The sequence below is a fragment of the Netta rufina genome (assembly GCF_964035555.1).
Source record: "Netta rufina genome assembly, chromosome: 8".
In the NCBI taxonomy this organism is placed as follows: Eukaryota; Metazoa; Chordata; class Aves; order Anseriformes; family Anatidae; genus Netta; species Netta rufina.
The window spans coordinates 21,297,544-21,323,224 of NC_140131.1; the positions used below are offsets into that span (position 1 = coordinate 21,297,544).

General features: G+C 59.0%; 1 protein-coding gene across 1 annotated transcript in view; it reads left to right on the plus strand.

Moving 5' to 3' along the window:
* Nucleotides 1-214: 214 nt before the first annotated feature.
* CACNA1E (calcium voltage-gated channel subunit alpha1 E) overlaps nt 215-25,681 on the plus strand; it is a gene marked incomplete at its 3' end in the record, with an annotated part of 67,866 nt that continues 42,399 nt past the window's right edge. Inside the window, exons 1-8 of the mRNA XM_084291173.1 lie at nt 215-585; nt 3,144-3,265; nt 5,734-5,829; nt 6,249-6,388; nt 13,516-13,619; nt 14,240-14,392; nt 14,615-14,796; nt 22,879-22,982. Coding sequence (XP_084147299.1) covers nt 216-585; nt 3,144-3,265; nt 5,734-5,829; nt 6,249-6,388; nt 13,516-13,619; nt 14,240-14,392; nt 14,615-14,796; nt 22,879-22,982 — 1,271 coding nt within the window. The 5' untranslated portion in view covers nt 215. The remainder of the gene's footprint in view (nt 586-3,143; nt 3,266-5,733; nt 5,830-6,248; nt 6,389-13,515; nt 13,620-14,239; nt 14,393-14,614; nt 14,797-22,878; nt 22,983-25,681) is intronic.

Genomic DNA, 25,681 nt, shown 5'->3' on the forward strand with positions numbered 1-25,681 from the left:
GGTGCCGAGCCCGGCGCTGCCTCTCCCTCCCCACGCGGGTCTCGGCTCCCTGGGAGGGCTGGAGGAGCGCCGGAGCTGAGCATCACCCGGAGAGGAGGAGGAGGAGGAGGAGGAGGGGGCCCCGCAGCCCCCCCACCCCTCCACCTCCTCCCTCCCTCTTCTCCCCCGCTGCCTCGGCCGCGCGGCTTCGGCTCACCTGTGCGTTTTCTTCCAGGATGGCTCGCTTCGGGGAGGCGGTGGCCGGCAGGCTTGGCTCTGGAGATGGGGGCTCGGAGCAGAACCGGAGCCGGCAAGGAGCTCCTGCCCCTGCGGGAGGGACCCCAGGAGCCTTCAAGCAAACCAAAGCGCAGCGAGCCCGGACTATGGCTCTGTACAACCCCATCCCCGTCCGGCAGAACTGCTTCACCGTCAACAGATCCTTGTTCCTCTTTGGGGAAGAGAACATAGTCAGGAAATACGCCAAGAAGCTCATCGACTGGCCATATCCTTTCTGCAACCCCCCCGGCGAGCCCCCCCCCTTGCTCCCCGTGCCCGGATTTGCCTCGGTGGCCTCCCAGGACACGTGCGAGTGGCACTGGCTGGCAGGTAAGCGCCTGCCTTCTGCTCTCCTTCGGCGCGCGGAGAGGGGTGCCCTGGCACCCCAGAGCGTCCCCGGGGATGCTCTCCTCGCCCTGCTGCTGCTGCTTCCCCTCCCTTGCTCTGCTCAGCGTGTGCTGGGGTGGGCTCCTTCTCCCTTCTCCCCCCTCCGGGTGACCCCAGCCCCTCTTGGGGCTTGAACTCGGAAGCCCCCCCGTGCTGGCGAGGGGCTCTCCGATGCGGTTTTGGCACTGCACGTTTCGGGGTACCTTTTCCTCGGGCACGGGTGTGTGTGGCCGGGGGGGTCACAGCCTCTCCTCTGCGCCTCGATGTCTCGCTGGAGTTTTTGCCACCCCACCCAGAGCCACCCATCCTGCTGGGGACGGGCCCCTGCCAGCCCCCCAGCCTGCAGGGTGGCGGCTTCCCTGTCCCCTTGCGGTCACCTGCGTGTGCCTGCTCGCTCCCTGGCGGGGACATGGCTGTCCTCACCCTGCAGCCTCCATCCCACTCCCCTGGGAACCAGCTGCCCCCTCCCTGGGGCACAGAAAGATGCCAGCCCCTCTGCCTGCCCCCTGCTGCTCCCCACAGCCTCTGGGATCTGCTCTGGGGACCGTGGTTCACCCCAGGAATCCACGATGGGTGGAGGAAACGGGTCCCCACAGCTCCCCCATCCTTCCATGTGCTTCTTTTCCCTCCCGCCCTCCCTATGGGTGCCCCCGGGCACCGTGGCTGGTGCCCAGCACCGCAGCGTGCTCCTCTCCATCCAACCTGTGCTTGGCACCCCCCTGCCCCCTGGGTCCCCTCCTCGCCGAGGACACAAGCCCGAAGTTTCCCCGTGGCCACGTTTTTTTTCCCGGAGGACCCTCCCCGTAGCGTTTTCTGCAGTGGTGATTACGTGCGGCTCTTGCTGGCGCTGGCTCTCCCTGCAACTTGTTGGTTAACTTGCCGGCTCCTCCGCCGGGCGCGGGATGGAGGCACCTGCCCTGGCACCGAGCAGAACCGGCGTTATTTGGTGCAACAGGTGCCTCGGGGACACCCTCGGTGCCGCGGGACGCGCCACCCCCAGCGCTAAGCATTGCTGGGGAGATGACCCCCGTGGCGTGCTGCTGCATCGCCGCCTCCGAGTCCTGCCCAGGCAGCTGCAGAGGATGCTCGGGGGGCTGGCTGTGCTCTGGGGGGTGCAAAGGCACCCCGGGGTGGGGGGCAGCTTCGCCAAGACCCCCTGCGCCGTCCCCAAATGGTGCCCTGGGAGCGGCGGTGCGGCGGCGTGGGTAGGCAGGCTCAGCCAGGCGGCAGCTCCGCTCAGAGCACTGCAGGGCGTTCGCCGGGCCGGCGGGGCTTGTTTTCCAGAATATGCCAAATTATTCATGTGCTTTTCCAGCGCGGTGTGGGAGGGCCCTCGCTGCTCAGCTTTGCTTCCAGGCGCTGCTGCGGGCCGGGGTCCCGTGCTGGCGTGGTGCGGCACCACAGCTCGTCTGCCGCGCTCTCCCGGAGCCTGGCGCTCGGCCGCCACGCTGCAAAAACCCCTCGGCGTTATCCTTCCACGGCATTTGCATGGCAGGAGGGAGATTGGCTCTTTATTTTTTATTTTTTTCCCTAAAAGAAGTGGCATATCCCTGGGTGAGTGTGTGGAGCTGAGCCCCCATGGCCGTTCTCTGCGTGGCTGCCAGCCTGCTCCATGTCGCCCACCCTGGGGCTTGCAGCGCGGCACGGCGGCTCTTCCCTTCGAGCTCCCGAGGGCAGGGCTTTTTGGTGAAGGCTTTGTACCCGTTGCGTGAAATACTGGGGAAAAGGGGGCCTTCAGAAGGTGTTCATTTCTGCTGGGAAAGGCAGAAGCCTCTCCTGAGGCTCCGTGGTTGTGCCCGCTGGAGAGGACCTCGGTGCCACCTCACTTTGCGCTAGGGCACGCTGCCCAACACGCCGGGCGTTGCCAAAATGCCCCGTGCCCAAAACCTCAGGGCTTTGGGCCACACCAACCTCGTGGCAAGGTCTCTGTGGGTGGAAGCTGGTGTCGGTACCGGTGGCCCTGCGAGCTGCTCCGCTCCTTGGAAGCCTTTTGGCAGGGCCAGGGGGATTTGTGCGCATCTGGCCCGCGGCACCCGGGGCCGGGATGGAGCGAGGGGAGGAGTGGAGGCTCTTCTTCATCCAGCTCCAGTTGACTAGGTAATAGGGCTAAAAATAACCGGTGATTCAGGCCTGGGTATCTGCTGGGTAACTGTATAATTATAACCAGCAGCCTCTGCAGTTTGGCTTCCCGGTGTAAATAGGGATGATGCATGGAGGGGAAGGAGGAGAAATACGATGAACCGGGGCCGGGATTCAGCTCCGTGGGGAGAGCGAGTCTTTGCCGAAAGCCCGGCTTGCTACCTCTGCCGGAGCTGCTCTTTTCTCTGCTCAGGCTCAAAACGCGAGGCAGCCGCTGCTTTGGCTGTGGGAACATCTCCTCCTCGCTTCTCCTCTCCTCCCGAAACAAAGCCCCGCTCTGCCGGCCAGGCCCTCAGCCCTGATTTCATTTGTTTGCCTGCCTGGAGAGCCGCAATTCAGTTAGCGCACGAGATGGGCTGCAGCTCCTCTCCCTGCTCCGTCCTTCATCCGCCTAATCGCATTTGACCTGGACAAGATCCCTCTCCCTCCCCAGGAGGGCCAGATGACAGGGGGTGCCATCTCTGGCTCCGTCCCCAGCCCCTTGGTGAGCCTTCCTCATCACCTTCCTCTGCGCCCGTGGTGACCTCCTGGTGCCCAAGGCCGTTCTTGGTGGCCACCGCGAGGAATGCGCGTGCCACACGGCAGCGATTTGGGGTGAGCGGGCACCCCCACATCAGCCTCTTGGGCACCGTCCCTTGGGGACAGCGGTGGCCTCTTTGTCCCCATCGCCTCCCCTCCGCCACCATTTCCCTGTGGGAAGAGCTCCACTGCGCCGTGCCGCCCTCGGGCACCTCCTGGCGCTACCCAGGAGCATCTCCTCTCCTCCAGGGCCCTTTTTTTGGGCCCTTCCTTCATCCGTCGGGGATTTTGAAGCGTGGTCTTTCGGGGAGGGGCGGGTGGGTGCAGGGCAGGGCCGTCTCTGGCAGCCGGGGCTGGAGCGCGGCCGCCCGTCAGATGGCGAATTCGGGCAGAGGCAGCTGTTGTCATGGCGACGCCAAGTTGCATCCCGTTGCTGCGGCGACCAAAGTTAAAAAACTGATGTTAAGGCAGGAAAATCACATGATGCGGTTCTTTTTTGTTTAAAAAAAAAAAAAAAAAAAAAGGAGTGGGGTGAAAAAAAAAAAAAAAAAAAAAAAAAAAAGAAAAAGGTTTTGGTTTCCAGTTCTGAGGAGAAGGCTTCTCCCCGGAGCTGGCTGCACGTGGCAGGCAGGCGCCTGCGCCCACGTCGCTGCGGGCAGCTCCGGCCTGGCTGCATCCTGCTGGGCTCAGCCCTCAGGAGGGTCCTGGGTGGGGACCAGGTCCCCGTGTCCTACAGGCAGAGGTGGATTTTGGGTTGCTCAGAAGCACAGTGTGGGGATGGGGGCACCCAAAAGGCGCCCGGTGGGGACGGCTCCCGGTAGCGGTGAGGTGGCAGCTTGGTGCAAGCGGGGTGAAGCCCCCTGATGGTGTAGGAGCTGAAGCTCCATCGTGGTCACAGCTTGGGAGCAGGGAAAGCCCTGCAGGGGAGCAGGTCCTGGGGGAAATTTAGGGATCTTTGGGGAATGGAGGCTTCGGTTTATAGGAGATGGGTTGGGGGATGCTGGAGGGGTGAAATCGCTCCTGCCCTTTGGAGGCTGGGTCCTTGGAGATGCCCAGGAGGCTTCTCTCTGCTCCTTCTGCCCCTACTGGCCTCGAAAGTGGGGAAAAGCACGAGCACGGAGCTGCTTCTGCTGGCAGGGGAGGTAAGGGGAGCTCCCTGTGGCTCCCAAACCTCACCTGGACTCAGGGAGGGATTCACATCCCACCCAGCCGCTCGGTGAGGTCTCACCAATGTGCCACCAGTGTCACAAATCCCAGCTGGGAGCTGGGCACGGTCTCCACGTGAGCGATATCTGCTGGGTGGGGATGGCAGGGCGAGCTCGGCATCTCCACCACGGCATCGCCACCACCAGTGGGGACACGGGTTGGGGACACGGGCTGGGGACACCGTAGCCTTGGGGCACCTTCCCCACCCCGAGCACACCAGGCTGCAGGTGTGCAGGGGGATTAGCAGAGTTGCTAAGGAAACGAGTCAACTATTCAGGGGCGAGAGCGTGGATAAAGGAGATAAATCAATAAGGGAACCTATTTTTATCGGCTCCCTAATGATCCTCCCGGAGAAGCCAGACGAAGGAGGAGGAGAAGGCTGGAGGGAGATGGGCTTTCATTGCTGGGCTGGGAGGGAGGTGCTCTGTGGTTTGGGTGGCTGGAAGGTCAGGGCATTAATGCTTAATGAGAGAGGAAATGATGTGACCGAGCGCTGTCCGGCCCCGAGCTGGGAGGACGCTTGCTGGTGTGTGGCTATTTTCCCCCTGCTTTGGGCGGCTGTTCCTGCTGGCCCTAGGGGAGGCTTTTTTTCCCCTCGGGCTCCCCAAACCCAGCACGTCAGGAGTTGTAGGGCATGGTGCCACGGCCCCAGCTGTCCCATGTTGGGAGAACTTGGGTCTGAGCTGGCCGAGCACGGGGAGATGCTCACTGTGCGCATCCGCACCCTCTGCACGGGACCCGTGCGCCGCAGAGGTCTCTCCCGGTTTGTTTTTGCCTCCCCAACTATTAATTTCCCTGAGTGGCCTTTTAAATGCCTTGGCTGAATCTGTTCTGGCTCCTCTCCCTAAATAAATCCCAGCTCCTGCAAGCTTTGGTTGGCTGCCCCTCCTGGCAGCCATCCTGCTCCGGTGCCCGTCCCGCTGGCACCGGAGACGGAGCCCACGTGGCTGCGGGGTTTTGGCAAGGTGTGAGAGGGTTTTGGTGCTCGGTGGTCACCGCTGCTGTGCCGCGACTTGCCATAAGCCTGGGATTTGGGATGCTGGCAAGGGTCTAAGCACATCCTGCTGATGAGGCACTCGTGGTCTCTCCAAAGGGTGGCTGTTGGTGGCAAATGTCCTGCCTGGAGGTGAAAGCCGGGCTCTGTGCATGCTTTTTGGGGATAAAAAGGGTGGTAGGAACTCCATCCACCTCTGCTCTGCTCCTTGACTCCCCTCCACGCCCTTCGAGTACATGATCCTGGCCACCATCATCGCCAACTGCATCGTGCTGGCCCTGGAGCAGCACCTCCCCGAGGACGACAAGACGCCCATGTCGCGGAGACTGGTCAGTGCCAGCCGAGGGCACCCCCTGATGATTTCGGCTGTTTTTTTGGGGTGGTGGGGCAGGAGGGCACCCCGCCAGCCTCCTCCTCCATGGAGAGGGTCTGGGAAGGTTTAAAAATCCTAAAAAGTGGGGTGGGGAATTGAGCAGCTTGAGTGGGTCACAGCCCCCGCGTTGGGTTTCCAAATTTTGGGTTTCCAAGGTTGGTGCTGGCTGAGAGAGGGCTGGGAGAGCTCCTGGGGGGGGGAGAGGGACTGGAGAAGGTGGGATGGGACTGGGGAAGGTGGGATGGGACTGGGGAAGGTGGGACGGGGCAGGAGCTGGGCACAATGTGAGGTGAAGCCACCCCACGTGAAATGTCCGGCGCTCTTTGCCCCGTGTCCCCCTACCCCTCACCGTGTCCCCCCGTTCCCCTCCGGCAGGAGAAGACGGAGCCGTACTTCATCGGGATTTTCTGCTTCGAGGCTGGGATTAAGATCGTGGCTCTGGGCTTCGTGTTCCACAAGGGCTCCTACCTGCGCAACGGCTGGAACGTGATGGACTTCATCGTGGTCCTCAGCGGGTGAGTCGGGCGGCGCGGGGACACGGCAGTGGCCGGGCGGGGGACGCGTCCTGGTGGTGCCACGAGCTCCAGGGCACGGGGTGATGCTGGCTCCTGGCAGCAGTGCTGGGGGTGGCAGAGCATGGCGGGTGCTGGTTGTGTCACTGCTCGTGTCACCTGCTGGGGACGTGGCCCAGATTCGAGCCCTGCTTGGGCCGTGACGAGCTGTGGTGGTGGCACAGCAAGGAGCGGGCGGCTGCGTTTGGGCTTCTGCTCGCTGGCGGTGGCAAGGGGCTCGAGCAGAATCGCCTCGGGGTGATGGAGGGAAACTGAGGCACGGCACCAGGCGTTGTACCCAGGGTTCTGCCGAGCTGCACAGCCCTCTCTCCTGGCCTGCAGCCTGCTCCTGTGTGGTGTCACCGCGTGGGATGTGGAAGGAGGGGTTTGGAGGGGACACTGAGCGTGGTGATGCCATGGGACGTGGCGATGGGCACTGCGTGCCCAGGGTGGAGAGATGTGGGCCGGGAGGAGAATCCTGGTGTGCCCACGGGCAAGGAGCTGGGCCAGGCCCTTGTGGTGGCACCTCTGGGGACAGCGGGGTGATGCAGGGACCGGGGGACGAGCCACGGTGCAGGGCTGCATCCACCCGAAGCAGCAAAGCGGTGACGGGGAATGCCCGCGGGCTGCAGGCTGGCCCAGCTGGGCATCCTTTGGGGCTCGCAGCCAAGGGGAAACGCTGTGTTTGGGGGTGGGGACGGGGCCGACGGGGACCTCTCCTGCGGGTCGGGACGGGCTGGCTGCGGCCGAGCCAGTGCTGAGTCAGCGCTCAGCAATTACTCACCCGCCAGCTCCCTCCTGCGCCGGGCCCCGTGCCAGGGAACCGATCGCCCGTGCCGGGCTGCTGGTGTGCCCAGAGGTGCCAACCCCCCCCCGGCACGCTTATGAGGCACAGAGGGGCTGCTCCTTCCCCTCCTGGCATCCCGATATGTGCCTCAGCAGATGGAAAAAGCTCTCCCCCCCGTGTCGCTTGCGCTTGGAGAGGCGCGAGTAGAAGTGGCGGCGGCACCTCCCCGCACCAGGGACTCGTGTGTGCGTCAGCTCCCCCAAATTTTGGGTGAATTTCTCCAGGAAGTGCTGCTGGGCTGGCCGGCAGCCTGCGGGCAGCCCGTGGGGGATACGTGCACTGCCTTGGGTGGGTGGCAAATGGGATCTCTGCGCGGGGTCTGGAGATGGTGCGAAATTTGGTTCGCGTGCCTCTGGACAAAGGGCTAGGGGAGGGAACAGGGGGGACATCCACAGGAGCAGGATCTGTCCTGGTGGACCCAGCATCACTCTTGCTGGCCCTTGTCCTGTCCCTCCATGGGTTTATTTCCTGCCTGGGTCTATTTTGCCACGTGTCTGGTCGGAGAGGTGCTCCATGCTGCTGGCATCTCCGCCCAGGCACCTCACTGAGGTTCCCGTGGGGGCACAAATTACCCCAACGAGGGGCTGCAAAATGAGCAGCCTCCCGGGACCCTGCGCAGGGATGGATGGCACCTCGGGTTCAACCGGTGTTTGCTTCTTATGTCAATAAACCCAGGTTTTTCATCTCGGTGGAAATCAACGCCCACCCAAAACTCCCTAATGCTAAAGCTTCCACCGGGGAACTAATAGGCACGCTTATAAACCTGCTCCGTTTATAACCTCTGGTTTCCAAATCATCGTCGCTGCCTGAAAAACAGCCTGTTCTCCCCTGGCCAAAAATACTTTTCTCAGAAAATGTGCAGTGAGCTGCCTTCACGGGTTTTGGGGCAGAACCGGGATGGGGATGGAGATGCTCACCCTGTGCAAGCCTGACCTGGCCAGGCACCCAAGCTGAGCTTGGGACCTGCTTGGTGCAGGATTTCTTGGACCAAAAAGGGGGAAAACCGCTCAGAAATGGTCAGAAAGGGCTGGTGGATCATGGTCACTTCTTAACCAGTGGTTCCTAAGAGGGAGAGGTTGGAGGTTAATGGAGCATCGGCGATGGGAGCGTCAGCTCCCTGTGCAAGGGCTGGGTCTGGAAGTGGTGTAATGAACGGAAAACCCCGACCCAAAACAGCCCGCCTGGTCCTGCACTGGACGGGAAAGAGCTCGTGGAAAAGAAGGGTTAATCTGGCTCTGAAAGCTCCCAGGCAGGCGTGTGCTTCGCCCTGTGTGCCGGCTCTTCTGGTCGCAGCAGCAATACAATAAGGCGCCACGTGCGAGATGAAGGGGTGGGGGAACACTTCCAGCGACAGGGAAAAAGGAAAACGGAAATCAAAAGGCCCTTGTGGAGTTGTGTGAAGGCCAGATGCTGGCACAAAAGGTTTTCTTTTCATTCTGACTGCTGGTACTACTTGTCGGGGGGTCGCTCTGCTTTCCAGCACGTGCTCTCCCTTCCTGCGCCTCCCTTTGTATCGCGGAGGTTTGGGGAAGCTCGTCTTTGGGCTGTGCCAGCCCCGGTGTCCTGGCGGTTATCCCTGCTGAATACAGAGGGGATAAATGCCCAGGTCGATAGAAGGAAGAGCTGGGTCCCTTTTGTCACCCCCTTGGGCACAGAGGTTTCCACGCGGGTGTTTTGTGGTGTGGAGCACAGCCAAGGGGCGGCAGGGTGGCCACAGCGTGTGCCATCAAAGCCTGCCTGTCCCAGCCCTGATGAAGATTAGGGCAAGTCGGTTTGGGGCTCATCATCATCAGCAAATGGGCACAGGATTTTGGGATGGCCACCTCGGTTATCCTTTTTTTTTTTTTTTTTTTTTTTTTCATGGATGGAGCCAGGCTCCAACATGGTGTCTCCCCCACCTCTCACCCCTCTCCCCTGCTCTTCCCTTCCAGGACAATTAGTAAAAGTGTTTGGTCTTTCGTTGGGATGAATAATTAATTCCCGAGCTTTGTGAATGATTCATGTGCCATATGCCATGGCAACGGGACGTGCCTGCCACCGGCACCTTGCACAAAGGGCAGGGATGGGGAGCGTCCAGGCGCAGGGGGCGCGTTAGGGCTGGGGGGCTCGGGGAGGCCCCTGGGCAGGCAGAGCCAAGGGCTGGGGTTGGGGGGCACAAAAATCCCCCCATCTTACTGCGTGGCCAGTTTAGGAGCCAGAGCGGCTCACCCCGATGCTCTGCACCATTTTCAGCTCAGGGTTTCCAGGAGCAAAGCGCCGTTTTGTTGCAGTTTTATTCATTTTCCATGACTTGGCTCGGTGACCATGTGGCCGTGTCCCCGTACCAGAGGGGATGCTGCAGCCCTGATCACAGGAGGTGCAGAAGCATCCTCCTGGAGAAAGACCCTGATTTCTAAACCCTAAAGGGTCTGGGCTCCTAATGCTTGGGGAGAGGGAGCTGTGCTGCTGCGTTCCCCGGGTTCAGGATCCATCCCGTGTGCCACTCACACACCTTCACCTCATCTTTCCCCACCCAGGAGCCACTGTGCCATCAGGACCAGCAGCTTTGCAGCCCCACAATCCACTCATGTTGCAGCCCCAAAACCTAGAAAGAACAAGGAGAAAAAAAAATAACGTCTTTCAGGTCGCTCCAAACCATGCTGTGGGCAGGGTGTGGGGCTGGCTTGTGTCCCCGTGGTGCATCCATCACTTTTTGGGAATATCAGGGCAAGCGGGGTTGTTGTTTGCAGGACTGCTGGGGTGTGTTGGTGTGCGAAACTGGTGCTGGTATCTGCAGAGAAGGGGGTGATCCAGTGGCCAAAAAGGGGAAGAATGGGGTAAATTCACCAGGTAGCTTCTTTTCCATGAGCCGTTTGACCAGTCTATTAATTACGCGCTAGTCTCCCTCACGGAGTCAGGTGGCAGTTCAGGCCTTGAGGGGCCTTTCCACTTAATTATAAATATTAATTTGTGTGCCAGCCAGCACCCTGCCTGGCCCAGATTTGGAGCTGGGATGGCTTTGGCAGCTCGCTGGCACCTCCAGCCCCGTGCAGGGCCCGGGTGGGCATCGCCGGGGGGTGCTCGGTTTGGCGAGGGCGAGATGGAGCCGTCTGCTTTGGGGGTCAGCGTTTGCTTGGGAAAACAGCTTTGGGATACGCATCAGCAGGGTCCCTAAGGACAGAGCTGCCTGTTGGGAACTTGGGATGTGATTTTTTTGTTTTGTTTTTCTTTTCCTTCCCCTCCCGGGACAAGGGCTCCAGCCCCAAGGTGCCCCCGGAGCTCACCATGCGCTCCAGGGGCTGCACGTAAATAAAAGGAGCGCATCCCAGCTCCGTCCGTTTATAATTTATTATTATTTATTTATTTATTTTCTCCTAAGCATGTGTTTGTCTGCTGCTGATTGCTCACTATTCGATGGTACTCTGCGGATTAGCATATCTTTCCCATCCTGCCTCCTCTCTTATTTGCATCCTTCCAGTGGATCCTCTCTGCTCCTTTCTCCACCTGAATCTCTCTTCCCCCTTCCCTTCGAAGAAGTAGAGCTCGCCCCTTTGCCTGGGTGACCTATAAAAACGCCTTCACTTTTTTTCCCTTTTTTTTTTTTCTTTCTTTTTTTTTTTTTTTCTCCGGTACATATGATGAAAAGCATGAGATCACTGGGATTTTTATAGCCCAATCTGGCAGCTTTTTCAGATAACTTGGATGGCGAGATGTAATTTTAGTTTGGGTCCTTGCCTAAAAATAAAGAATAATTATTAGTACCTCAGACGTGGATATTGTAAAGCGTTCGAGAGGGTTGAAATTGTTCTGCAGATACCAGAGCTGCCTCCTCGTATCGGCACGGAGCCGTCCCCTCTCTGCAGGAAGCCACGAGACACCAAAAACGGCATGCCAAAATCCGTGGGCACGTGCCGAGGGGATGCTGCTGCCCGGCCCTGGGGCTGATGCTCGCCAGCGGGCTAGGTGCTGGAGCGATTTTTATCCCTTGTTTTTCACATTTTGGCTGCTGAAGCTCGTTTCCAATTTCATTTCGGTTCGTTTTAGTTGACGAAGCTTTTAAAGACGCCCCTGGAGCAGATTTAAAGGGGGGAGGAGGAGAGGCTGGACCTTCCCCGGGTGGTTTCAGAACCAGGTCTTTCCCCGAGCGATGCGCGTGGCGCTGAAACCGGCTCGCGCCTTCCTGGAGCAGAAGTGGGTCGCGCGGCGCGATGTGGGTCACGCTGTGCCAAAAAAGCACACCTGGGAGGGTTAACGAGCAATTAACAGCTGCCCATGTCCAGAAACGCCCGTGTCCAGAGCAGGAGGGTGTTTGGAGCATCCTACGAGCAGAGATGTCTGTGCGTACAGAAGCCTGGCCATGGGGAGATGCGATGTGTTTTATTAGAGCAACCAAAGGGCTTGGAAAAAAGCAGACAGAAGCCAGGCTTGCGTGTCTGAAAGCCTGCTTGTTTTTTTCCAGCCACCTCAGTTGGTCTAAAATGAATCCTGGGCAGCTGAGCCCCTGCTCAGGGCCGTGTGGGTGCTCTCGGACTCTGGGCTGGCCAACAGCAGCTCCAGCGGCGCGCCCTCCTTCATGGGAAGGATGCGTGGGGTCATCTTTAGGCTGTTGGCTGGGGGAAACATCTACAGTGCCACCACCTCGCTTCGGGGATCTGTCCGACCCCCCCGGTGGCAGAGCTCGTGATGTGCCCTGTCCCCCCGCAAGGACAAGGAGCACGTCACCTTGCCACAGAGGAGTCCCATTCTTAGCAGCGAATTTAGGGCGCGGCGGAGGGCTGCCCTGGAATCGCATGAACCTTGCCTGGAGGCTCCTCGCACAGGCTCCCGAGCCCTTCAAAGCAATCTGGGTTAGCAGAGGACTTTGCAGCCAGGGCTGGTCCGAGCTCGTGGGGTGTCCGGCTGGCACTGGAAGCTGGGGAGATGCTGGTGAGGTTGGGATGGCTCCATCTCCATCGCTCCCCCAGGCTCTGTAGGACCAGCTCGGTGCAACTGCATTTCCTCATCCCTGTGGGACGCAGGGACACGAGGAGCAAAAGCTGCAGGTCCTGGGGGCCGTTTGGCACAGGGTGTGCTTCCACTGGTGTTTGGGGAGTGCTGGATTGTCCTGCTGTCACTGCAGGTGGCTCCAAAGACGTGAAAGCACCCGCGCTCCTCTCCCTCCCGTGCGCTGCCGAGTGGCCGCGCTGTATCGATTATCGATTTTGATCTCACAGACGATTTAACAAAGCAGCTCTCCTGAGCTTCTGGGTGCTCCTGGCTTCATGAAGCCCCTCTCCTCTCTCCCAGCTGCCTGGTGTCAGCGTTCAGCAGGGACTGGGGCTTGTCCAGAAGGTGCTACCGTGGCTGTGAGCCCAGGGGTCCCTTGGGATCGGGCCCTGGGTGGTGTCGGGGTGAGACTGGGGCAGGCTGTGCCGCCCTTCTGCAAACAAAACCGGCCTGGTAAAATGGGGAGGAGGGCACGGAAACGGGCTGTAAGAGCCTGCTGTGCTGCTGGGAGGGTCTGGTGCCAGGAAACCGAGCCGCCTTCCCGAGGGGCGCCGGGCCCTGCGTGCCTCGGGGAGCGGGGCAGGGAGCGAGCGCTAATTGCTCAGCGCGCCAGAGAGCCGCTCTGGCCTGTAATTAGGTGGATTAGTGGAACAATGACCCAATTTCCCTCGGTTTTTGGATTGCTGCAAGCAGCCCCGAGGTGGCTGCCGCCCTCTGTCCCGCTCTCCTCCCCGTCCCCTCCTCTCCTCCCCTTGCTCCTGCTGCCTTCTCCTCCTCCTCTTCCTCACCCAGCCCGGGTGGGACAGGCGGCCACAAGCTCTGGTGACACCGTCTTGTGCTGTCAGTGTCACCAAGCCCCCCGATTCCTCCTGCACTGCCAGCACCTCGGGTATTTCCACTGCTGGCCCTGCTGCGTGCGCTGGCCCCCTTCTGCCCCAGTTTGTTTTCTAGAGATTGGGAAATTTCTGTGTTTAAAAAAACACCTCTGGAGCCCTTCCCGTGCCTTCCAAGGTCATCAAACTTTCATCGCTGTATATTTTTGAATGTTTTTATCTATGGCGGGGTGATCGCTGGGGGTTCCCAGGGTTGGGGAGCTTTGTCTGGCTGCAGTAGCCTTGTGAGTTCCTGTTGCAGCATCCAAGGGGGCTTTGGTGGCATGCGGGCTTTGGGAGGCGCTGGATCCCTGCACCCACACCGGGTCCTGCCCGTGGGACCTCGTTCCCTGGGTGGGGGATGCTCCACGGGGCCCTAACCCCGCTCTCTCCGTGTCTGCCCACAGCATCCTCGCCACGGCCGGGACGCATTTCAACACGCACGTGGACCTGCGCACCCTGCGCGCCGTGCGCGTCCTCAGGCCCCTGAAGCTCGTCTCGGGCATTCCCAGTAAGTCAGACAATCCCAGTTCTCCTCCCGGGGTGTTCGTGTCCCTTTCCCGTCTCCTCCAGACCGAGGGGAGCTTGTTTCACCTCGGCGATGTGGGGTGGAAATTGTGGGAAGGGAGGGGAAGAAGCTGGTGGGTGACAAAGGGAGGTGACCAGCTGGTGTCCCCAGGTCCCCTCCGGCCCACCAGTGGCTTGGTGCCCCCTGCCAGCTCTGGGGTCTTGCTCCCTGGCCAGCAGGCTGTGGGTGGATCCTCCCAGGATTTGATTCAGGGGAGATTTCATCTTTTTGCAAGGTTTCCTCTGCAGGAACAGGGATAAATAAATAAAGTAGGCTGCTGCCGTGGCTTCCCTCCTTGGGCACCTGCTTGCGTTGCCCCGAGGAGATGCCCACCTGGATGCCCAGAGCTTTACCACCCCCTCCCAGGAGACTGTAGGGGTGATGTGCTGCAGGCAGCGAGCAGTTTGGGATTCTGGGGGTGTCGTGGGGTTTATCCCAGTGATGCCCAGGTGGTGCTGGGGAGCTCACCCTGCCCCCCTGGCTGTTGGTGAGGTGGGAGCGGGGGTACCTGGTTCTGAACAGCGTGTGCTGAGCTGAGCTGGGCTCTTCCTTTTCCCTCCCAGGCCTGCAGATCGTGCTGAAGTCCATCATGAAGGCCATGGTGCCTCTCCTCCAGATCGGCTTGCTGCTCTTTTTCGCCATTCTCATGTTTGCCATCATCGGCCTGGAGTTCTACAGCGGGAAGCTGCACCGAGCCTGCTACACGAACAATTCAGGTGAGGAAGGCAGCTCTGTGCACCCTAAGCATGCAAAAAAAAGAACCAAAACCAAACCAAAACAAAAAAAAATGGTTTGCTCCGTGTAGTGCATGCGACCCCTGGCTTGCACGTGGGGTGCATCAATTCCTCGTCGTGCCCTGCTCTGTCCCCAGCCCCCCTGCGTTTGGGCTCTTCTCCTCCCTGACCGCCGCGTCCTTTGGCTCTGCCCTGTGCCCGCAGGCGAGCTGGAGGAGCTGGACCCGCCCCACCCGTGCGGGGTGCAGGGTTGCCCCCCGGGCTACGAGTGCCGGGAGTGGATCGGTCCCAACGACGGGATCACGCAGTTCGACAACATCCTCTTCGCTGTGCTGACCGTCTTCCAGTGCATCACCATGGAAGGGTGGACCACAGTCCTGTACAACGTGAGTGGCGAGGCCGGGGGGTCCGTGGGGTGGCTGGGTGTGGGGACGGGGTGCCGGAGATGGCAACTCTGTGGCCTGAAAGGCTTTGAGATCCTGAGGGATGGAGATGGTGCCAGCGCGTCCCTTTTGGGTGGGATTTGCCCCGGCTCCCGTAACGCCTGGAGGTTCGCGGGGTGGCGTCGCTCTGCGGGAGGCAAATTGCACGGCTTGGCATGGGGAGATGTGCTTCAACGTTTGCTGAGGAAGACTGCTCTGTAACCCCAGAAAAGGCGGTGCGCTGCAAGTGTCGGGACCTTGTTCCTTTTTATTTGTGCTGAGGGATGCGGGTTGGCATCCATGGGGCTGATAAACCACCCAAACCCAGTCTGGGGGAGCGTTTCGTGGCCAGGGCTCCGTCTTGCCATGAGGTTTCATTTTTCCTCCCCCTAAAGGAGCTGTTGGTGCCTGGCTCTCGCTGCTTTGGTGGGGAATGGGGCAGAATTGAACAGCCATCACACCAGGGGGATGCATTGATGCTAATCTGGGGTTCTCAGGGATGCTGGGGACTGGGTGTCCGGATGATTTTCCCAGCAGCAGGCGCCTCGGCGGCCAGCTGTGCTCTGTCATCCTGTCCCCGACGGCCAGGACATCGCGCTGCCTCCCCTTCCCGCTCCTCTGCAGAGTACCAGCTATTACTTACCCGTAATGGGAAGTATCAGGGACCTTCCTCGGCTGCTAATTGAGTGAGGACTTGGGTCTTGGTGGTAAAATGCTGCTGATTCACTTTGCACATCCCTCGCCCTCCCCCTGTCTCGCAGGGATGCGAAGGCTGCGGGCACTCGGTCCCCGCACGCGACAGCAGCAAAATGGGCTTTGGACCCTTTTTATGGGGAAAAAAGCAAATGTGGAGGTGTGAGCAGGCATGTGCATGGGGGGCTGTGGTCCCCAGGGGGGTTCTCACTGCCTCTAGGTTTGGGGAGGTTGGCCAGGGGGTCTCTGCCTTACGCTGCTGGTGTCAAGTGATGGGATCGAGTCCCTTCAGGTGAGCGAGGCAGCCTTGCAGGGGAGAGGAGGTGGCAGGGAAAACGCTTCTGCAATCTCTCAGAGAAATTGCTTACTCTAATATTCCCCCGCGTAGCTGCTTCGTGATTTTAAGACCCATTTTCCCCCAATTTTGCCAGGTCTTGGAGCGCGGCTCTCACAATTTGTAGAAAGCGTCGCGGAAAGCTAATCAGCCCCGCGGTGCTTTCCACGTGTGTTATTTTGTGGATGCGCTCGGCTTTCGCCTTGTTTTCAACAGCCTTGCCTGCGTGAAAGGCAGGCTTGCTCTGCAGAAATTGGCGTGTGCTTGGGGGGAGGAAAAACAAGCCTCAGACTGCGGGGTGCTGTGTCTTTCCCTGGGAGCTTGAAGGGTTTAATTCTTTTTTTGAGGTGGGTTTTGGTTGGCGGTCCCTCCAGCTGTCCAAAATGGAAGCTGAGGAACATTTTGCTTTTCCTGCTGCTGGAGCAGATCCCCCTCGCCTGGGATGCTCTGAAACCAGACCTGATTTCTGCTGGGACCGCAGGGAAACCCCCACTGGCAGAGGGGACCCCTGTCCTGCCTCTCTGCTGCAGTGGCGCGGGGATGCTGAGCACGGCGGGGACGCTCAGCCTGGTGAAAAGGCAGGGAAGGGAGCTTGAAATCATGACTTCCTCCACAACACCGGCTCCGAGGGCTGTGTTTATTGTTTATTCACCAGGATTTGTTTGTTTGCTCCAGCTCCGGAGGCGCTCGGCTGCTGTTTGCAGGTAGCAGGCAGGAGCGTGTTTTTGGGAGCTGCTGGCAGCTGCTTCCCCCACGCTGCTGGGAGCTGGGATTTGGGGCAAAAACACCCAGTGAGGGCACCCAGTGCTCACACAGGCTGAGGAACGTGGCCTCGGGATAGGGTTTGACCCTCGCCTGTCCCAGCTGTGTGCTTTGCCCCCGGCACTGATGGAGCTGGGGATGTTGGCTGCGTGGTGCGGGGATCGCAGCCCGTGCCAGGTGTTGGTGCAGGACAAGAGCGTGGAAAAAACCTTCCTTTCCTCACTGGGGGAGGGATGCTGAGGTGGGAAGAGGCAGCCCCAGTGAAATGAGGGTGGCTGGAGCAACCCAAGGCAGACAGGAGGGCTGGCACAGCCCCAGTAGCCATGCTGAAGCTGGGTCATGCAAGCAGCTGGCTCCGTTTTTGCCCAGGGCCACGGCCGTCAGCACTAATGGGTAAAATCCTTCTGCCTCCCGAGCAGCACTGGAAGAGCATCCGTGCTGCTAATTAAAAATGTATGGCAAGGCGTCAAGGGAGCAAGCAGGCCACAGCTGCTTGCTGTAAACCCCAAATCCCTTTTGCAACACAGGAGGCAGGACTGGGGAAAAAGAGGGTGGTAAAATACAGGGGGTGCCACGAGACCAACATTTTTGGCACTGGCAGGCCCTGAGCATGGCTCAGGTGCATTCAGCCTGGTGCCTTTCCAAGGGAGAGGAGGCAGAGGGAGGGATGCTGGCGAGTGAAGGAGGTGGGAGAGGTGTCAAAAGGAGGAAAGCTCTCGGTGGCTGAGCCCTCCATGCCCTGGGACACCGCCAGGCGCTCGAGCTGGAGCCCTCGCCGAGGGAGAAGGAGTCCTGCTGCGTGTGCTTCAAATTAAAACAAACCAAAAATCCCGGCTGGGGAGGGATCAAAATTTAATCGACACACCATGCCTTCAGCAGGTGCAGATCTTATTACCTCCGTGGCTATTTTGGAGGGCCAGGGAAGACGAAAAGCCCTGAACACCACAGGACAGAGCCCCTTCTGCTCCTTGCCTGCAACTTAACCACAGGTTTAAAAGGCAAGTGAGGGCTTCAGGAAGGAGGAGCCGAGGAAGTTCCACCCCAAAGCCATAAAAACATCCTAACTTTTAACTATTTGAGCTGCTTTCCCCCCACCCCGAGGTTGCACCTGGTCGCTGCGCCCTGCTAGGTGCTGCTGCACGCACCCCGAGCAGAAACGGGCAGAAAGCCGGGTTTTTGTTCCCCTCCTGGCTCGGCTCTTTGTTAGCACTTAAAGCCAGACCCTCTCCAGCTTGCCAAATGTTCCTGCTTTTTTTTTTTTTTTTTTTTTTAAATGTGTGTGCACGCTGAAATGACACAGCAAGAAACAAACTGTGTCTGCTGGATCCACAGCTTCGCAGGCATGTTCTGTCGCAAGCTGCCTGCCCACACCCTCTGCCTGCCTGCCAGGGAAAGTCTCTGCCCTGGGCCGGCTGCTGAAGGCAGCAGAGCCTGGGATGCTCTGGCACTGCCCAACGAGAACGGGCAGGGGGCTCGGACCCCTCCTCATTAAGCCCAGAGCCTCTAATTGCCTTTCGCATCCCAGCAAAGGTTTCCTTCGCAGCCCCTGGAAGGCGGTGCTGGGGTGCCTGGCTGCGACTTCTCAGCAGATCAGAGTCGAACAGAGCCAAAACCAGTCTCCACGCCCGTTTCAGGAATTTCCAAAACACTTATTTTTTTCCATAATGCTTTTAGCATCATTTTTTCCCAGTCAAAAATTTAGAAAATAGAAAAATGAAATAGAACGGAGTTTTTTTCCCCATTCTTTGTTGTTTTTTTTTTTTTTTTTTTTTTTTCCCCCTCTCCCCATTCCTTCCCAGCAAGGCGTGTGCCCATGCGCTTCAGCCCTCGCTGAGCATCCCGTGTCCTGTTTTGGGGACCTCTTCCCACTCCCCATCCCCTTTCCCCCCGGGGTCTGTGTGGTGCTGTGGGCACAGCATCGGGGCGCCCACCAAGGGCAGGATGCGTCCCGCCGGGGGCCGGCCCTTGCTCGGTGAAGGAAATGTACCAATTTCCTCATTAACCTAATTTGGAGAAGAAAAGCATTTTCATTCAGATCTTGTACAGCACCGGGGTCGCTGATGGATACCAGGCGCGGCTGGCGGGGAGTGAGGCATGGCCCTGCATGCGGGAGATGAAATTACTGCTATTAAAGGGAAGAAGGAGATCTGTTACTGCGCTGGGGAGAGCAGCAGCGGGTGTCAAGGTCTTGAGGGAGCTGGTTAGGTCAGGGAATCTGCTGGGAGATTTTTGTTGTTGTTGTTGTCTTTCTTTTTTGCTGGATTGCGATGCTGCGCCTGCTGGCCTGTGCGCGCGGCTCACCTGGATGTGGCTGCGGTTTGTGGGGATGAGGAGGGATGGCTCCAGCCACCCCAAAAAGCCATCAGGAGATGCCAAACCAGGGATCTGGTGTGCGAATCGTGGCGCCCCGTGCTGCGCGTGTCCCCGAGCAGGTGGCCAGGCGGTTGCAGCATTGGCTGTATATCACCCCAATCCAATTACCTGCTGTCTCGCTCCAGATTCGAGCAGAAATCGTGGAGGCTCTCCTAATGCAGATGAATTTTGACAGGGGAGGTGGCTGTGTGCGGGCCACCGGTGTGTGCAGGGCACTGTGTGGGTGCTGGGCGCAGCGACCACCTCCACCAGAGCACAGCTCTGCTCCTTCTCCATCCACCCATCGCCCTTCCTCTCCTTCCACTTTCCATCAAGCCACCGGGAAATAAGGACGAAAGGTGCCCTGCAAAGGCAGAAGGCGCTTTCTGCTTATTTTTAGGTAGGAGAAATTGAGTTTGTGGTTGTTTTATTATTTCACCCCCCCCAACCCAGCAAAGAAATCCTGAAGTTTCCTATGCGAGCACAGCCTGAGGGAGGGTACGTGTGGGCTGCAAGCCTGTGCTTTGCATTCGACGGCGGGATATATTTAGACTTCTTTAGATTTCTGGCCCCCGAGTGAGACCTGCTTTTGCAGCTCCCTGCGCCTTTTCCTGCCCTTCGGAAGCACAGGGGCTGCCCAAAGAGCAGAGCTGCTCCCTGGGGTGCCCGGGTGCCCGCTGGGGTGGCTGCAGGGCTGGCTTCATCACCCCTGGGGACAGAGCTGTGTAGGGTGGCTTGGGTCCCTTGTAGGCTGGAGGCACACGGTGGTGTCTCAGGTATTCCCGAAGGTGGTAGCGAGCATATTTCTTGGGCAGGTGGCCATGGAAGAGCACGGGTGGTGGTGTTTTGGGGGCTGAGGTGCGTAGTGGGGTGCGCAGGGCTGTGGGGGCGTCCCATCCCTGGAGGTATCCAGGAGACATGTGGATGTGGCGCCGAGGGGAATGGGGAGACTTGGCTTGGATTTGGTGATCTTGAAGGTCTTTCCCAACCGAGATGGATCTAAAATTCTATAGTAAGAGGGTTGCAGCTTTAAAGTGAAGGGGAGAAGAAGGATCAGCCATCAGGCAGTGCCTTGGTTTCCCAAAGGGCTTGTGTGAGCGATGGGACCTGGTCTCCAGCACAAGGAGATTAGGGATTGTGTAGACTAGGGATTAAAGTACCGTGGTGTGTCTGCCCTGGCCTCTGCATGTGATGGATGACCAAGGGGAAAAACCTATGGGAAGGCACAGGGGACCAGGCCAATGAATTATTAACTGAGGAAGGTTATTAAAAATAAATGGTGCTCCAAAGGGTTGGGAAAAACAGGCTGCTTGGTAAAAAGAACGACACCTTTGTGCTGAAGAAGTGCCAAAACTGAAGCCAACACGGACCTCATGAAGGATGCTTGAAGGGGCAGCAAGCGGTTCCTCGCTCTGCCACTGGAAGAAGAAGGCTGGGGATGTTCCTGTGCTGGATGGACATCTCGCCCCAGCTTTTGGTGAACACAACCACAGAGGCAACCAGAGGTTGGGCAGCATGACCGAGAGCGTGGCCATGGCCCCAGCCCATGGTGCCCATCGCCGTGGCGCTGGGCATCGCCTCCCCCCGCGTTTTGGGGGGAGCTGGCACACGAAATGGCAGGTCTGGTAACGCGTATTTATAACAGCTCCGGCGTGCTGGGGGAGGCACCAGCTGACTGGAGGAGAGCGAATGCGATGCCTATATTTAAAAGCGGGGGGAGGAAGGAAAAAGTAAGGCAGGCAGGAATAAGGCTGCGAGCCTGACCTCAATTGCATGCCATTTCGGAACAGATTTTGGAGGCAAAAGAGGAAAATGAATCATGGGTTTGCCAAAGGTAGGTCATGCCGGGCTAACCTGGCAGCAGAGGACAGGTTTTCTGAGTGCAGGAAACGTGCAGAGCTGCTCGTCATAGTAAGGCTTTTGCTATGGGAAAGAGGTGACGAAGAGGAGCTGGTGGGAAGGGAGCAGCTCCGAGGTGGGGCTGGATGGGGCTTTGGGACCTGCTGGTGGGGTTTCATGGGGATGAGACACGTGTGTGCGGGAGGAGAGTGAAGACACCCCCTAAGAACCCGGGTTGCTGTGGTTGGAAGTGCCAGGGTGGAGGCGGAGGGGCAGGAGGAGAGGTTTGCCATCAGGATGATGAAGGCTCACAGCATTGTGCTGGGGTGCCCTGGGACCCATTGGGATGGCTCTTTCAGGTCTCCTGTGTCCTGGGAAGATGAACATTAACCATGGGCTGGAGCAGGGAAGGGGCTACTAGGAAAATCAGGGAGGGAGAGGCAGTGATTTAGGAGAAAACTGGGGGAACCTTGCTTTATCTAGCAAGGCGGAGGCTGGGGATGGCCGTGATCGCTATCTATAAACACATCGGGATGGGAAACGAAGAGCTCTTTAAGCCAAAGGCCGATGCTGGCAAGAGAACAAATGGGTATAAACTGGCCACAAATAAATTTAGGCTGAGAGTTAGGGCAACCATTAGAGCGTCTGCTCGAGGAGCCTTCCAGTGGGAATAGTGCGTTATTCACGGGCTGGCCTGCTTCAGCCTTGGGGTGGAGAGGTGGCCACGACGGGCTGGAGAAGCAGTGGGAAATGCCGAGCCCCTCAGGCCACGAGATCCTTGGGGGAGTAAAAGGACAAATTCTGGCCATTGGAGCAGGGCAGTGCTGGTCCCCAGTGCCACCAGTTTAGGCAGTGCCCGCAGAGCACAGTGGTGTTGGGGTGCTGCTGGTGACCCTGGGGAAATTGCCCTGTGTCCAGCCCCAGGGGAAGATGTTCACCCGTTAAAGACTCAGCTATTTTGCATCTTGGGGGAAATCCCCTGGCTTTCAGGCAGGGGCCAGGTCCGAAAGGGACCGGTCCCAGCATGGGTGGCAGGCACCCAACGGCACTGTGACAGCAGGCTGGAGTCCCGCGTGGGCTTGGTCCAAGGGGTGCACAGTGCCTTCAAGGCTGATGCCTTGGAAAATGGGGCTGTTGGAGAGCAGTGGCCTGGAGCCAGGACTCGGGGAGGTCTGGGTGTCCCTGGAGGGTGGTGGTGAGCGTTGGCTGCCTGAGATTCCCATACACCGTTCCCAATCCTTGTGCTCACTTCTGGCCCCAAGGAATGGGGCTTGTGGTGGAGTAGGACCTCGAGAAGATGTGTGGTGCCCCTGCTGCCAAAGGAGGAGGGCGATGAGCCTCCACAGGTGCTTGCCCTGACCCCAAAGAGGTGCTGACGGGATGGGGTGAAGCCAAGGCACCCGTTTGGGGTGCCCATGGAAGGGGCTGGCAGGCAGCACCGGGGTCTCTGCCCATAGCATCCCCCTCCGTGTGCTGGTCAAGCGCTGGGATCCTCCGTGCTGGCACTGTGAGGACACTTTGGTCACTGGAGGAAGGCTTGAGCATGGTGGCTTTCTCCTCCCTTCCAGGAGATGGGCTCGGCTCCTGCGCTGGCCGGCGGGGAGACGTAGTGCCAATGAGTCAGACGAAGATGAGGGCTTAATTAGCACGGGGAAGGGAAGGGGAGGGGGGGGGGAGAGAAGAAGGAGAGAGAAAAGAGAAAGAGCCTTTCATCGCAACAAGATTGATGCCACCTCCCCCAGACAGTCACGTTCTGCCGCATCACCCTCCAGCCCGGCGTCATGTGCGCGCTGCCTGGCGCCCGAGGACAAATGGGGCCGGGGAGCGGCTGCAGGGTACTGGGGGGGGCACTGCCTTATTAAAAGCCCCGGTGAATAATTGCCTGGAGCTGCAGCTTGCTCCTTGGGGCTCGGGTGGGATAACTCAGCGGGGTGACAGCAGGAGCCCATCAGGTTTGGGGGCACGGTTGTAATGCCCGGAGGAGGGTGGTGTGGTCAGTTTGGGGGGAGAAGTGCCCCCGTCTGCCTTGGGTGTAACCTCACACCTGTGTTTTCTTTCCCCTCCAGACCAATGATGCCTTAGGAGCCACCTGGAACTGGCTGTACTTCATCCCCCTCATCATCATTGGATCCTTCTTCGTCCTCAACCTTGTCCTGGGAGTGCTGTCGGGGTAAGCGAGATGCTGTCCTCCTCCGGGCCGTGCCTGAGCCCCAAACTCTGCTCTGCTGTGCCCCTCAGGTCCCCCTGTCACCTTCCACACCTGCCCCACAGCAAGGGGTTGCTCCAAATGTGGCTTATCTCCTCTGCTCCCTGGGGAGGGATGCCGGGGTGGGGATCTCCACCGGTGTCCTCCCCCTTCCCCATGGTCTCCGCACCACCCGGTGCTTGTTTATCACCCTCGTTGGACATGCTTTGGTTCTCCTTCCTGGCGAGCTTGTGATTTTGATCATGTTCGAGTTGTTGTTGGCACAAATCTGCAACCTGCTGGTGGGGACAGGGCACGGAGGAGCGATATGGAAATGGGTACGAGCTCGGGACGTGTCTGCAGCGAGGTGCGCATTTGCCAGCTGCTGGTGCGTGGTGGGCACAGGATGGGCTTGGGGCACCTCGGTGCTCTTCCCAAAGGAACGGAGATTTTAATCCAAGCCATCAAGCTGGGTTTGGAGAGAAAAAGGCTTCTTGTCTCCATGACGATGAACCAAGGTTGCACTGGCGCATCCTCAGCTCTGGCAGAGGTTAGAGAGCGGGGAGGGAGTGAGGCTGTCGGGAGCGAGGGGTGGCTGCGATGAGGGCAGGGGGCACTGTGAGGGTTTGTGCTGGGCTCCTGGTGTACGAGCAGCATCCCCACGTAGTTTTGTGGGCACTCCGAGCTGCTCTTTTGGATTCGGAGATAGCATTCAGTGAGAAAAAAAGACTTCCCTGTGTGTGCAGGCTGGTGCTGTGAGCAGCACGTTTCTCCTTGAGCTTAAAGCCATGTAGTACATTTCCTTGGTGCTTGTTTCTTAATGGTTTGTGATTTTGGGATGTGGGTATCGAAGTGGAAGCTGGTCCTGGCCATCTCTATCATCGTCCTAAATATCCCTGTGTGTTCAGGGGTGGTGTGGTGGTTTTGGACATGCTTCTAGAGAGGCAGGCAGGGCTTTGGCATCTCCAGGTGGCTTGCAGCTCCCCAGGTCCAGGTGCAGGGGCTGTGGGGACAGGCTGCAACGAGGTTACACGCTGCCTTGCGGAGGATGAAGAATCCCAAGCAGCACTGGGTGACTTTTGTGTTCCTTATGCCACGTCCAGCTTGGGGATGCCAAGTCTGGGGTGGACGCGGGGACACCTGGCTGTGCCCCGGACCCCCCTGGGTGCTTGCCCCCACCAGGACCGTATGGGGCAGCCCTTCCCGTGCCTGCCGAATTGGATGCAGTTGTCTCGGGCTCTTCCCAGGCGCCGGCTGGCATTTCCACTGTTTGTTTATCGCTGATAGGGTTTGTATTGGGGAAGGATGCGCGTGGGCGGGTGGCCTAATTGGCAATGGAGATGCTCTTGTGGCGTGCCAGCTACCTAGGGAAAAGCACGGCTGCTCAGCTCCCGCGGGGCTGGGCGAGCTGGGCTCTGCCATGGGTGCAAGGCCACCAAGGGGGCTGTGGTGTCCCCAGCACCTCCGTGGGTTCAGGACCCCCGTGGCAGCGAGGCTGGCTGTCCTCTTGCTGAGCTGGTGGAGGGTTGTGAGGCTCGGTGCTTCTGCATGCACGCCCCGTGCGTCCTTGAGCGAAGGTGTGTGAGGGCTCCTTGCCTCGCTCTGCTTGCTGAGGTTTTGTTTTTAATGCTTCTCACCCTTCTGTTGTGCTGGAGGAGAGCTCCGGGCTCCGCTCCAGGAGGCAAAGGTGACCTCTCCATCACCGTGCCCTGCAGCCGGGGTCCGGCCGCATCCCCCTGCGCTGGGCTGAGCGGGGAGGAGGAGGTCATGTTGGGGATGAGCTCCATGGAAACATCTCCATGGGAAAGAAATGTTTCCTGGTGTAATAGCGCTGCTCTGGGGGAAGGAAAAAAGGCTGTGTGTGGCCAGCTGAAAACACGGTTGCTCTGCTAACTCGGGGCGCTGCGCTCGGCAGCGAGTCCTGGTGGCCCACGTGCTCGGTCCCATCTGCTATTGTAGGGGAAAAGCAGGCAGGAGTCTCTTCTCTGGCTTCTGCCCTCCTGTTTGCCATGACTTCGGCTGAGACAGGGTTACAGCGATGCTGCTGTGCGTTGGCCAACCCCAAAAAATCATCTGCGTGACCCACGACGAGGAGCAGAAACCTGCAACCTGCACCGACTACTGACAAGGTCCCCTTGGTTCTTCCAGCCTCCTCCTCTTGCTTCATCTCGCAACTATTTTCACCGAGGAACCAACCAGACGCCCCAGGCAGGTCCTGAGTGCCAAGAGGCTGCAGGAGGACATTTGTTTAATGTGCCACCATCAGAAGAAGTTCGCCGGAGCCCAGATTTAGCAATCTCCTGGTTGCGATGCGCATCTCTCCCAACAGTCAGTTCCCCAACTGTTAGGCTGAGGCATGACCTCCGTGATGTAAACAGCCTGGATCCATCTGCTCCCGAGCACAATGTATGTGGGAGAGGAAAAGAAATGATTTCCATCCTAGCGAGGCTCCTCAGTTCTCTCTCTAAATACGCACACATGCGCTGGAATCGCATGCAAGGCTATTAAGAGGAGATGGAGTCGCTCCAGGCAGGGGCTTGGAGAGCAAGTTCTTCTGGGGCTTTGGCATTTATTACCGTGTCTATTAACTTTTCCCCTCTATGGGTGCAATTACGGATCAATTAATTCTAACTGAAAGCAGAAAGGAGAGGGGAAAAAAAAAAAAAAAAAAAAAAAAAAAGGAA